The 13,894-nt window shown below is 43.8% G+C and overlaps 1 protein-coding gene across 3 annotated transcripts in view; it reads left to right on the plus strand.

Moving 5' to 3' along the window:
• The window catches only part of Pfkp (phosphofructokinase, platelet), a 57,081-nt gene that overhangs the window by 10,967 nt on the left and 32,220 nt on the right, over positions 1-13,894 (plus strand). For 2 of the 3 annotated variants that reach the window (XM_071619881.1, XM_071619879.1), the window contains exons 2-4: positions 1,260-1,333; positions 10,680-10,757; positions 12,904-13,093. In XM_071619881.1, the coding sequence (XP_071475982.1) occupies positions 1,260-1,333; positions 10,680-10,757; positions 12,904-13,093 (342 nt within the window). The remainder of the gene's footprint in view (positions 1-1,259; positions 1,334-10,679; positions 10,758-12,903; positions 13,094-13,894) is intronic. The other variant, XM_071619880.1, reaches the window with a different exon arrangement.

Consider the following 13,894-nt stretch of genomic DNA (forward strand, 5'->3'; position numbering starts at 1 on the left):
TTCAGGAGGTTGTTAAAATTTCTTTACAGTAAACTGGCTTTTAATATGAAGTAATAAGGGTACTCAATATACACATGTACATAGACATCAGATGTATATCACATACATTTATTTCTAAGACACAATCCCAAGGCTTTTCACTAAAGGGATATTGTCATTCAAAAGTGGTAATGGACTTATTCCAGAATTGCAGAACTGGCTTAGCATAATTGAGGATTTTTTAAACCATCTTCTGGGCCAATTCGCCATATAAATATACTCAAGTTTAGTCTCCTCATGAGTTACAGTATACTTTTGAAGAGCCACAGCTCATTTTTATGGGGCATTTACTTACCAAAAGATATTGTCAATATATTCTGTGACATCTCTAGTTCTAACATTTATTTCCAAAATGTAAATACATGGACGAGGCAGATTGGGAGTGGTTGAGTGGTAGCAATTTGACTGAAATTTCGCTTGGGTGTCCCCCCTTATGAAGGCATCTTTCTGGACCTGGTCCTCAGTCCTTCTATTTCTCTTGTTGATGCCCTTAGCTCATTAGCCAGAGCAGTGATGCAGGACTGTTCAGGTTCCATGCCTGTGGGGGGCGATTCCAGTCAGTTGTCAGTCTGCAGAAATGGGACTTAAGGGGAAAGCAAAGCAGATTCGAGTCCAGTGGACTTGTATGATTCCACGTTGCATTTTGTTTCTTTTGTTGCATTAGTTTCTTTTAAATGTGAAAGATGTCCTTGAGTTATCCTGGTTAGGTTTAATATTAACAGTAGGCAGGTTTTTATCTTCTAATAGAATTGCATGACTTATATTGCACTTAAAGCCATCACCTAATTGTTTATTATACTAATAGCTGGTAATGAAATAACCAGTTTTTCAGCTCCTCAACTTACAGACTAGTTGCCCTTTTCAGTATTGATTTCTTTGACTGTGGCTAACTCTAAGAAGACTCTGTCTTCTCTTCTGTCCTGCCGCACGTGGAGCATCTTGGGAACTCACACCAAGCCCAGGCACCTATGTTCTGAACTGAAAGTGCTCTGGATTCTGTTATGGCTATATCTCCCATACCCACTGTACCCATGGATGGGTGACCTTGCTTTATGTTCCCTGTTTCTCTTAATCCTTACCCTAATCCCTCACTTCTCACATAGGGGAAAAGGAACGTAGGAGAGGTTGCACAATTTACCTGTAGTCTCAGTTAATTAATGGCACAAGCCTGTTATTGGGCCACAGGCTCTTGAGTAACAATTGTTCCTGTTCTTTCTCAGGTATGAACGCTGCTGTCCGTGCTGTGGTGCGCATGGGAATATACGTGGGGGCCAAAGTGTACTTTATATATGAGGTCAGTGTTTGCTTCCCATTTATTGTTTATCTGTGCCTCCTACCTGCTCAGAGCTCTGCCATTGCAGGCCTGTCTCCCACTTGTCTCCCAAAGCTGAGCACAGGAAGTGAGGGAAGAAAGGAGATAAGACTGAGCACATGTCATTTTGCTATCAACTTCCTTTTCTTGATTTGGAGGATCAGTAATCTCAAATGGTGGTATTTGTCTGCAGCTCTTATTCATGTACAAGTGATGTAGTCCTTTCCAGGGTGGGCTGAGCTTGACCAAGCACTCTGAGAAATGGGGTAAAACAGCCACTTTGAGCTCTTCATTATTCATATGAAACCCAGGCCACCTCCCTAGTGTCAGTTCAGGCTTTAGTTTCAGAATGAAGAATCTGTGACCAAATAGCAGGGATGGCACCTAGTCTTTGACTTTTGAGGTCTTGGCAACTTCAGAATCAGTAATAGTTGGGTGAAAGGTGCTAATAGAGTTTGAACCACATTATTTATTTTAAGAACTATTTGGAAAATTTTACCTTTAATTTTTACATTTATAAGTCAAAGCTTCAAAAAACTGGGAAGAGGAGAATGTTTATTTTTAAGATTGAATTTTTCTTAAGATGACCATTAGTGAGTATGATTCCTCCCAGCATTGTATATATAAAAGACTAGAAGGAAATATGTACATCTTGAAAAGTATAGCAAATATATATTTATATGCTGTATTTTATACCTGCCATTATGACTGTTTTCTGTTTGGTATATTGATTCCAACTCTTCCTTTATTTATTTATTTTTGGTACTGGGGATTGAACCCAGGGATGCTTCCCCCACCCTCCCCCAGCCACATCCCCAGTCCTTTGTATTTTTTGAAACAGGGTGTCACTAAGTTGCTGAGGCTGGCCTCTAACTTGCAATGCTTCTGCCTCAGCTTCCCCATTTGCTGGGGCTTACAGGAATGTGCCACTACTCCTGGCCCAACTCTTGCTTTAAATGATCCAAAATGCTCCATCGGATTGATGGCCCATTGTGTACTTGGCCCTCACTTCCATGATTCCTGATTCACCATAGCACTGCAAGATCTATATAATATTTAAAACCATCTAGGGTTTTTGTATCACTACCTGCCAAGACCTGGCATTGACTGAGTCCAAACTCATGGTCCTTTTAATGCCAATGTCTGGCCAAAGTGATTTCAAAAATTTCTAACCCCAGCCTGAGGCCCACCCCCACCCAGCACTGTGCCACCCATGCTTGCCAGATACGTGTGTGGCTGCATTCATGCGACTTCCCGGGAGCTGGCGAGATTCCCCTGCACATCTACTAATTCATTTTCCCCTTTTGTGAAATGTCTGTTCCCATTCTTCTCTCATTTGTCTACAGAACCATTTGTTTATCATTTGCTGAAAAGAGGATTTTCCTGTGTTTTGGTTTGCTTTTTTTGAAGTGTTATGTGGTTTTTGTTTGTACTTATCTGGTTGGGGCAATTTTAAAATGATGGGTTTAACCTCTGAGTTTCTAGACCACTGTTTTATCATTTTGTGTTTGGATTGGTTTAAGGTCAAATTGCCCTTGTGAATTTCCATTCCTGGGCTCTGGCCAGGCTCTGATGGCTGCTTTCCCCTGCTTATTGACTTGGAATGAGCACATTAGTGTCAGTGCCACGGGCACCATCCTTCCTTCCACCCCACTACCTTCCAGTTTGCATTCAGTCTCCAAGTCTCTCACCTACACCCACTGGCTGCCTTTTCCTGCTCCTGCTGCATAGCGTACCTGTGCACCCTGAGTGGTTTCCGCAGCCTTGACTTTTTCTTTTCTTTTTATTTCTTTTAAGAGGTAAGGTATGCTCTCTGCCTTAGACCTGGAGGGACAATTTGGTGTTCTGGCCTGGAAGCTGTTCCTAATAAGTGAATGAGCTCTTTGGAATTGGAGCAGCCTCAGATGAGGTTTTTCTGTCGAAATTAGCAAAACGTGTTCAAGTTCAACAAAGTATAGGAGGTTTTCCCAGGAAATCTTGTGATTTCAATGGCTGCTACAATCCCTGGCCTCTGTTAATGCTCCTGTTTTACAAATGCCTTCACAACAGCGACTAACTGGATCTTCGTGGTGACTTTGTGGGTGCAGGTTGTGAGGAAGGAAGTTATTTCTGTTATTTCATAGTGAAAGGAGCTGATCCATCCTTTACAGTTTACTTTCTCTGGGTCACTACGCCTCATTTTTAGGGCTAGGAAGGTGTGTTGACTTCTCAGGCTCCCAGCCCAGGGTCAGGGGAGTGACTGACCCCAAGGACACTTGCTAATGTTTGAGACTTTTTGTTACCTCATTCTTGGAAAGTTTCTTGGTGGTGGCACCTAGTGGGTAAGTCCAGGGATGCCATCCAGCACTCTAAAATGGACTACGTAGCCCCCACCACTGATGCCCAGCTGGCCTCAAACGTGAGCAGTGCAGAGGCTGAGCATCCCTCCCTTAAACCAGGGGTCAACTCTGCACTGGGTTTGGATATTGGTAGAAGGGGGACCTGGTAAGGCTGATGGATATACGAGGGTTTCATCTTTGAAATAGTAACTGGTCAACTTGATTGGATTTAATGGTTTTGTCTTCATGGCCCTTGTGTATCTGTTTTTATTGGCCACTGTGCACTGTGGTTGTCCACCTGTGTTCTGGTGATATTCAGACCTATGTCTACGAGACACATTTTAAAATTAAGGAATTGGTATGGAACACATCTCAAGGGCCTGTAACTGAGAACATGTGGTCTTTCTTTTGAGGTAAACCAGATTTATTCTCTACATCATTGTATTCATTAAAGTTATAGCTGGGGATTTGTTAGACGGGTCCATAAGCTCGGAGGTTGAAAAGCCTCACTATGGCCATCTGCAGTCCAAGGAAATCAGTAGTTGCTCACTGCAAGAAGCTGGAAAGCTCAATGTGAAAGAGACAGCCCCCAGCCACAGGCTGAAGGCCCACAGCTGCCTAGAGGGCCACTGGGTACAGGTCTGCATTCAGAGACTTAAGAAACCAGATTCTGAGGTCCATGGGCAACAGAAACACGCACTCTTCAGCAGGGCACAGCAGGACTGCAAGCTGCCTCTTCCTGCTGCTTTTTCTTCCATCAGGCCCCACCCTGTAGGATGGTGCCATGTTCAGGGCAGATCTTCCTCAGTTCAGAGACCCACACATCAGCCTTCCCTGAAACACCCTCATAGAAGTGTGCTCTGGAAGGCTCTAGCAGCCGTTCATCCAGCCAAGCTAGCACCCAAAATCAGCCGTCACAGTTATCAACTAGAAAAGTTGGGGCTCTGAGGTCCACACTGCCTGGTAGGCAGCGAAGGTGCCTGAACCCAGTGGTCTGTAGGGGCTGTGTTTGTCCTTTCCTCTCTGAAGCGGTGGCTAAGGGAAATTTTGGCTGGTGTGGGCTCTTCTTCCTATCCTTTCCTGGAGGGGGAATGAGGAGTCCTGGCTCTGGGCAGCTCCCATTTCCTTTAGGAACCTCCACAGTTCTTCCATTGAGATGTTGCCAAAGAGAATCCTGTGTGCAGATGTTGTTTAAAGACGACTTTAAGTTTCATGGTAATATTTTACTAGGAGTGGGCACCTTAGATAGAGGCTGTCCCATATCTGAATGTAGTAGTACCTGGATTTTAAAATTCTGTCTTAGTGGAGTGTAATGGAAACACCCCAAAGATGAACTTTTTTGAATTGAAATTGCCCATCCAAAGATGATGAGGTGCTTCTCATGATACCCCTGTCTCCCCCCAAAAGATAATCTTAGTGGAAGAGCTCTATTCTTCATATCCTTACAGGAGGATAGTCCTCAATATCTACCTTACCTTGGTTGGGCTCACTGGAAGCAGATTCTCAGACCACCTAAGACCAGAGGGCCTTTGTGCAAGTAGCAGGCTCTTTGCTCAGTAGCAATAAATGTTATCTACTTGATCGGTTTGGAGAATCATTTCCTCTCTATTATAGATTTAAAAATTTTTATCTGTAATTCTGAAATTAAAAAAATTCTAAAATCTGCAAGATTTTTCTAACTTACTCAACAATAACATCCTGGCTGGCCTGTAAGGCTACCTATAAATCCTGGCTCACCCACCCAGTGTATATGTACCTTAATCTTCAGAATCCCACATCTGTAGGGGTGGGTTTGAGGTGGTGCATGCTCCTGAGAGCCCCAGGTTACACAGCAGTAATGTTCATACTGCTTGCTAAAATCCAGTGTCTTTTGAATTTTGGTCTGCCTCTCACTCAGAGAGTTTGGGTAAAGGATTGTAGACCTATAGCAAGCATCTTGGTGGCAAGATGACTAAATTAACCCATATTCCTGTGTCTTCCTCTGTCCAGTGCAGAGGCCTCCCTACACTAGCACAAGGGGGCTGTTTATGACCAGACACAGCGTCAGGGTCTGCCGCTGGTTTGTTTATAGACCTGCTGGAAATTGTGGGTGCCTTCTCCCTGAGCTCTTGAGACTGTACCCACATTTTGGAGCTTCTTTCTTGACCTCAGCACTATGACATTCAGAGCTGGGGAATTCTGGGAAGGGAGCAGAGTCTGCACACTGCAGGATATCCAGCAGCATCCTGTCCTTACCAATGAGATGCCAGGAGCACCCCCACCCTTCAGTCATGACAGTCAAAAATGTTGTCAGACATTGGTAAAATGTTCCCTTGGCAGAACGACCCTCATTGGGGACCACAATTCTTGACATATGTGGGCTCAAATTTAGAAGATGGTGCCATTTAGTATTTTATTGCATTTGTAACTTTTTTTTTTAGTCTAATTTCTGTGTTTTGCCAGAGCTTTGGAGGTTACCATTAGACTAAAGCAGTTAAGCAGGTTAGTATGAAAGAGGGGAATTGAAGGTTCTTTTTTTCCTCTCTGGTAGAGGGCGTGTGAAAGTGTATTCATTGGAAGGCGCTGGTGTTTCTGGTAAAAGTCTGGCACCATATTAGCCTGAGCTGTTCTATCTGGCTGTGGCTTGCAGACCTGTAAATCTGGGGCAGGCCTACGTGTGGTGCATGCGAAGCCCTTGGCTTACGTGCCAGAGAGCTGGGGAGGGATGGTGGATTAACCCGTTCTTTTCTACGTAGTCTGCTGATTATTGACTCCTTCTTGTTCTTTCCCTTAAGCTAGGGTTTTTCCTTAAAGACATGAAAGCCTTTAACTTCTTGGTGATGCAAGAACAATGGTTTGTGGCCAAGGCTGTGTCCAGCCGACTGCCATGGTTAGGGTGGGTCACACTGAGTAGGAAGTGTCCCTTAGCTGTCCAGCAGATAGCCGCTGTGACTGCAAGAAGACCCTGCAGAAGAGGGCTGTCTCCTTGAGTTTAGTTTGATATGTGGGTTTAATATCCTGTTGTCAAAAGCTATTTTGCAGATTTAAAAAGAAGCATTAAATATGACCAAAAAGTTTCTCATTTTAAAAAGAAACTAGTTTGATGCTACTCATAAACAGCCATTTGTAAATATTATCAGTGTTCATCTCTCCTCTTGCACACCCTGAAATAAAAACTAGGAGTAATCCCATCACTTTAACTGCTTAATCTTACTGTTATTAAAAAGAGCAGATAAACCCTCCTTACAGTAAAGGAATAAGGGCTAATAGAACGGCATGGGCAGGTAATCCTGTGGTCTCCAGAGCTGCTGTGGTAGCACCTTTTCCCCTCCCTGTGGCCTCAGGGCTCAGAGTCCCCCCTTCCATCGCAGCTTCCAGCTTTCTCTCTGAAGGCCCAGGTTCACCCCAACTGGCCATCTGCCATGAGCTTGAATTATCAGCATGTAAATGTAGTGTTCCTTGTTCAGGCCTGAGCATTGTGACTTGACTTAATACACTAATAAAGAAGTTTTAATTAATAGATTGGTATAATTTTCTTTTCCTAATGGAACCCCCTCTTTGCCAGAGGAAACACTGTCTGTCATCTGGGATAGGAAGCACCACCCTGCTCTCCAGTGTTTAAAAGCAAGAAATGCCACCCTGAGACAGGCTCACAAAAGTCTCTCCCATGCACCTGTCCCCTGCTTTGCTCAGAAGTGCTGCTGCCCCCTCTCCGGCCTCAGCACGCCAGCCACTGGAGGAGGGGCCGCAAGGTGACTTCTCTGTAGACATGCTGGAATCCAGATAACACCTGTGCTCTTGGAATATGTGTGCAGGGGTCGCTGGTGAAACAGGACGCCAGGCCTTGACTGGGCTGACCTTGTAGGGACATGTCTGTGCCCCATCTCACCCCTCCCATTCCTGACGCTGACCTCCACCTTCCCCCATCGATGTTGAAAATTCCTCTGGTGTGTCACTCAGGCATGTCTCTTTGATGTTTTAAATGTAACTGTGTTTCTTTTAACTTCATTGAAGCCGAAGCTGCTTAGCCACTGTGTCTGCTGGAAAACGACTGTCCCGGTTGAGTGTGTCCCTCTGCATTGCTGCCTGTGCTGCTGCTTCCCACCACTGTCTGAGGGGTGGGGTGGGGTGGGGGGCTGTCCCCCCACTAACATGCGGGCATGGTGACCGCATTGCTTAAGTTGCTTAAATCGATTCACAAAAAGCCCATTTGTGTGACCTAGGCCTCTGCCTCATGCATTATTACCTTTCCACTGGAACACGGGCCAGTACACGTCCTGGGACATAGTCATAATTACAGGAATGAGCATTTTCTTTTCTTTTATTGAATGCTCACTGCATGCCAGCTCTTAGGGTAAATTCTTCAAGTGTGATTTGTCTCTGGTGACATGTCCTCAACAGCCAGCGGTGTCATGCTCCATGTTGCTGGGAGCTTCAGCCAGTTTCATCACAGTTAGCATTTTTAAATTGCAAATGATCATGAGCTCCTTCCCCTGCCTCTGCCACTTCCACTGCCACCTTTGTCGCTGTGGGGCTGGGGGAGCCCCCTTTGAGTTGTGAGATAGCCTCTCTCTGGGAGGACGGTGACCTGTGTCTTCCTGCTGTTCTGTTGGTGTGACCACTGAGGTTGTGTACTGTTAGCTTTGACTTAAAGGACTTTAATAGTGCCAGAGGGCTAAATTAACCGTGTTACCATATTATTTGTTTTCCAAAGTGCCAAGTACAGGACTACATAATGATTTGCTGTGTTCAGCCTGTTTTAGAGCTAAGTCTTACCAAGGACATCTCCTAAGGCTTCTTTCTCTGTTGGAATTTTCCATGCAATAATTAAATCAACATGCCCACTTTTATGAGATGACTGTTCAGGTCTCTGGACAAGAGCATTCCTTTAGTTCCCTAGTGGAAAGGTGAGCATGTTGGGGAGGAACTCTCCAATCTCAGGTTCTACATATGCATTCCCTAGGGAAAAAAGAAAGTCATGGCCCTCAACTTTGAAAATCACTGACAGAGAACTTTCTGCTGCCTCCTTTTATTGAGTGCCTAGTCTTGAACAAGGTTAAGACTGCTGAGCCATTATGTAGCCCACATAGCCATTCAGAGGCCCTGTGTGCTCACTCTCAAGTTCTCTAAGTGAAATGCTTTGGTTTATTCAGATATAAAGTAGGGGAGTCCTAGTGCTAGCAAACTAACAGAAAATGTGTACACATGGAAGCATGAAAGCCCATGGATAAATCTTTGAATGCAATAACCTCATTCACAGGAAGTCAGTTGTAACAGCATCTAGAAAAATGCTTTCAAAGTGCATCATTTTCAGCAGCTTGTTTTTCAGTTGTGGCTGGAATGTTTGCTGTTCAAACAGTTATTGACTGAAGAATTCAGGAAATCAGATTGGAAAAACAAGCTCCATCCAATTAAGATGCACGGATGCACTGAACAAAATTTCTGGAAGAAGAGGTATTTTGCTATAACACCAGCCCATAAATTCCCTCTGAGCCTTTAATTTAAAAAAAAAAAAAAAAAAAAATGCTTCTTAGAAGAGAAAGCCACCTACAGCTGGAGTAGTTCTTTTTCTGTTTATGGCAGATTCAACAAATGCCTGAAAATACTGGCCCAAACTGTTTCTAAAGAAAGCAGTATCTGGGCTGGGGTTGTGGCTCAGTGGTAGAGTGCTTGCCTAGCATGTGTGAGGCACTGGGTTCGATCCTCAACACCACATAAAAATAAAATAAAGGTATTGTGTCCATTTACAACTAAAAGATATATATGTAAGAAAAAGAAGAAGAAAGAAAGCAGTGTCTCCTAAGTGATCAGTTAGACGGTTACTAATGTTTATTCTGACATTGCTCAAAAGGATTTCAAACAAGAAATTGAAATGACTTCGGAGTCTGTGGTGTGTTCTTAGATGTGAGCAAGTGACTTGCATTAAAACTTTTGCACGACAGTGGGTTGGGCACTGCCTGTGCAGGTCTCTTAGATTCCACTTATGAAGTAGGGTCCACGAGACAGATAATGTTTTTGTTTTCGGTCAAAAGCTACATATAGTCTTAAAGGTATTGTGGTTTGTTTGTCTTACATGAGTCATAGAACTGACTTGGCAAACAAATTCCAAAAGTTGTAGAAAATATTTTGCTATGTTAAAATAAGTATGTAGCCTTCCAGGGAGATTTCATTATGAAAAAAACTCATCTGAATTTATACATTATAATACATTTGGGTAAAATTAGACCTACAATTTGGTAACATCTCCTTATTCCTAAAGACAGTTTAAAACTGCAGTTAGCAGTTAGTTACTTTTCAAATGTTACATCTGTGATGACTTTGCAAATTGAAGAATGAGTCATTTCCTAGCAACTTACCACATGTGTACAATGAAGAGACCTTTGAAAGCTATGCTAATTGCCCATTGAGTCATTCTTTTTTACTTTTTAATTGTTTTCTTTATGTAAAATAATCAGATTATTTTTGGAAATATGTCACTTTTTAAAATGTGTGTCATGCTATGTTTGGGGATGTAAGCAGTATAATTTTCACTAATGGCAAGATCAGACAGGTTGAATTCTTATTCACCTGTGCTTTAAAAAAAAAAAAAAAAAAAAAAACACTTTAATAGATCCCTAATAAGCCTGCAGTGCCTTGGCAAGTTGGGACCCTGACAAGATGCTTTGACATGTGCAATGTGTTGGTAAACAGTTTGTGTGTGAGTTTGTGTCAATTTATGAAGACTCACAATAAATGTGTCCCTTTTCCTAAGAACTAAGAACTAGGGCATAGTAGGCAAAACACTTTATTCCCAGATTTTCTGTTTGGATGAGTCTGGGAAAAAGCTTCCATTATTAAAGGGTAACTTCAGAGGCTTCATTACAGTGTAATACTATCATCCAGTCCAAGTATCGCGCTGCCTTCTAACCTTTATGTGTGGGGGAAGCTGTATTTGTGGCCATTTGTGATTCCATTTTGTGTAATTTGGGGATAAATTAATGTCACTGCAAAGTTCAACCCATTTTTAAGACCTCCTGTATTTTCTCGCCCAGGGCTACCAAGGCATGGTGGATGGAGGCTCTAACATTGTGGAAGCCAAATGGGAGAGCGTATCCAGCATCCTACAAGTGGTAGGTACCACGATGTCTCTCTGAGGAACTGTTTTAGTTTGAAACCTTTTTTACTTGGGCTTCAGTAACACTGAAAACACATTTATGTGCTGACTTCCATTAGTTATTTCCTTACCGCTTGCATCGAATGAAAACATTATTAATTTGCCATTTAATTAAATTTTAAAAAATAAGAATTTCTCCGTAATGTAAACCCAGGAAGTATCCGTGATCCAGAGTGTGTCATTGCCTGTTTTCCTGTGGCCCTACAACTGGATTTTTGTTTTCTTTTTAGATAAGACTACAGTTGAGGTGACTTTGTGTGTTGTTGCTGTGTGTTCAGTGGCAAATCTCTGTACTCATTAGGTTTTTGCATGTCTCTTGGCACTGGATGTAACAAATCCTGGGAGCCCCGAGGGCCACAGCTTTAATGGGGAGCCTGCATCACTGTTCTAGATCAGGCAGAGCTGATTTCTGTGTAGTGCACAAGGAAGAGGTGATCTCCACTGCAGGGGGGAACAGTTGTTTACTCTGAGATTAAACCTAATACCTTCCTGGAACATTTCAGCTCAACGAAGGCTCCAAGTTGAAAAGTGGAAAAGAATAGACTTCATGAAATGCTCGTACGTAATTTGTGGTTTGTTTTTTTACAATGTGTAGACAAATGCTGTGACTCATTTTGAGTACTTTTTATTAGAAACCAAACTCTAGCACATTGGCTCAGAAGATGCTGGTGGAATGTACATTGTAATGCTGGCCAATGACTCAGTCTGCACCTAGCTCTGCTGTGCCTAGACAGAAAGTGAAGGAACTTTTGACAGCCATCAGTAATTAGATAGAACAATACTTGTAAGACTTCAGGCTGTGTCGGCTGAATTCCACAGAGAAGAACTTTCCATTCTGCCATTGTGATTGAGACAGGATAATAGGAGGCGCTTACTGGGTTGGAGGGTGAGGGTGAGGGTCGTAATGGCTCTGTCCATCTTATCTCTCCAACCTTGGTATTTCTGGGTATTTAACTCTTCTTCCAGGTCTAAAAACTCACAGGATCCTCCAGCTGCTCTCTGTCAAGTGAAAGTCCAGAGAGCCAGCATACCCCGCTCTGACCTCTGCCCCTCCCACCCAAGGCCTGCCCCCGAGGGAGCCAGGTTGTGTACTGTCGCAGTCACACTTGGAACTAGCATTGTGAGACCAGGATCACTCTTGGTGCTGTTAGTAAATATGAGTTTCAAAATTGGGAACTTCTCATAATGCTTTGGCCAATTAAATGGTGGCGATTTTAATGTAGAAAGAATATGCATTTGTGTGGTTTAAAATGGGTCTTCATAAACAACGTGAGTTATACAGTGCACTTTTGGTGTCCAGACGAATACCAGCATGTGAGCGCCAGGACTTCAGGAAGTCATGTCCCAATAGAAGTCTGCGCAGTCCGGAGATGACACTGTTCCTAAGCACCAGCAGACACTTGAGACAGCTGGTCCAAACTGGAGTTCTTATAATTGTATTTGTTATTTAAAGGAGTCTTGCATTTCTCCAAATGCTACAAACAAACCATCCTCAGTTTTGAACAGCTGAGTATGAGAAGTCATGATTCATCTCTCTTGGAAGTTTGAGGGATAAGGTTTCAGTTTCCTCAAGATTTAGCCTCTGAAAAGGGTGGAGGGATGTTTCTCGGGCTCCCCGTTGGTGTTGCTTGAACCTGTGGTGCAACCTGACTCAGGGAAGGAGCCTTGGTCACCTGGAAGCAGCAGCACAAGTTGCTTCTGGGGTCACGGCTGATGACCACCTGGTGGCCGCATGCCACTCTGTGTGCACCTGGTCATACTCACCTGCTGTGGGTACAGCTTCCACGCAGGCCTGCTAGACAGCTGTGGTGACACCACAGACTTTCAAGTGCTCTGCATACTTGGTCCATGGCTGCCTTTGTCTTCAGCTCCACACCTTCTTGGCCACTCTGGGCATGACATCTGTGTCCTTCACCACAGAATTCCAATATGGGACTAAAAATGAGAAAATCGCCAACTTTCACAGTGGGCTGACGAGACATGCCAACGAGGAAAGTGTAAATTGAAAGTCCCATGTTTACTCATCAGTCTGCGTGTGCTGATCCATCTGGCCTTCTTTCCAGTTGAAAGGAGATCAATACACATGATTTTATCTTTTCCAGGGTGGAACGATTATTGGCAGTGCCCGTTGCAAAGCCTTTCACACTCGAGAAGGTCGCTTACAGGCTGCTGGTAACTTGGTCCAGTGGGGCATTACCAACCTGTGCGTGATCGGTGGGGACGGAAGCCTCACAGGGGCCAACATCTTCCGGAAGGAGTGGAGCGAACTGCTGGAGGAGTTGGCCAAGAATGGTACATTTCCCTGTCTGCTCATGCTGGTCTCTGGAGCTTCTGTTTTCCCCATTCATCTTCCCTGGCCTTTAGTGAGATTTGAAATGCAAACATTTTGCCTTTGTAAAAGTTTTATTTTGTGTATGACGGACAAATAGCAATTGTGCACATTTATGGGTCCTTTTTACTGTGTGAGCCTCTTAACTGTAGCCAAGTAGATTGGGCATCATTGTGGCGGTCCTTACAGCTTGTCATTTCAGGATTTAAATTGTGTTTCTCAAATAATAGCAGTGATGATGGTAAGCCCTGCTGTGTGCTGGGAAACAGTCAGCCATTTACATAGATAGTCCTGTGGAATTCCCACAGCAATCATCTGAGATAGGTTTTTACCTTATCTCAATTTTACAGATGAGGAGTCAGAGGTGACAGGGGGAGTGCACAGCTGTGGAAGTGGCTGGGACTCACGCTAGCCCTCAGACACCAGCTTCCACCCTTTGAGCCACCGTGGTACATTCCACTGGCTCTGCTGGGGTCACTTAAACCCAAGTTGTTGCAGGAGTTTAGACGATGATGATCTGCCATCTTGTCATCCTCAGTCACCTTTGATGCTACCTAGGGAAGGACTTTGGAGAACCCTGTGTATCCTGTAGCTTTCTCTCTTTCACAGTTGGTTTTGTATGATATGATGTGTGATATAAAAGTGTGTATTGCTCAGGCTGGTAGCAACTGCATGAAAGATGTGAAGGTGAGCTCACGCATTTGTGCTCAGGTTTGTACTTAGGAATGGAGCATTACCACCAGGCTAGAGGTGGCAAGGGCCTC

Source organism: Marmota flaviventris, chromosome 12 (assembly GCF_047511675.1).
Source record: "Marmota flaviventris isolate mMarFla1 chromosome 12, mMarFla1.hap1, whole genome shotgun sequence".
NCBI classification, from domain to species: domain Eukaryota; kingdom Metazoa; phylum Chordata; class Mammalia; order Rodentia; family Sciuridae; genus Marmota; species Marmota flaviventris.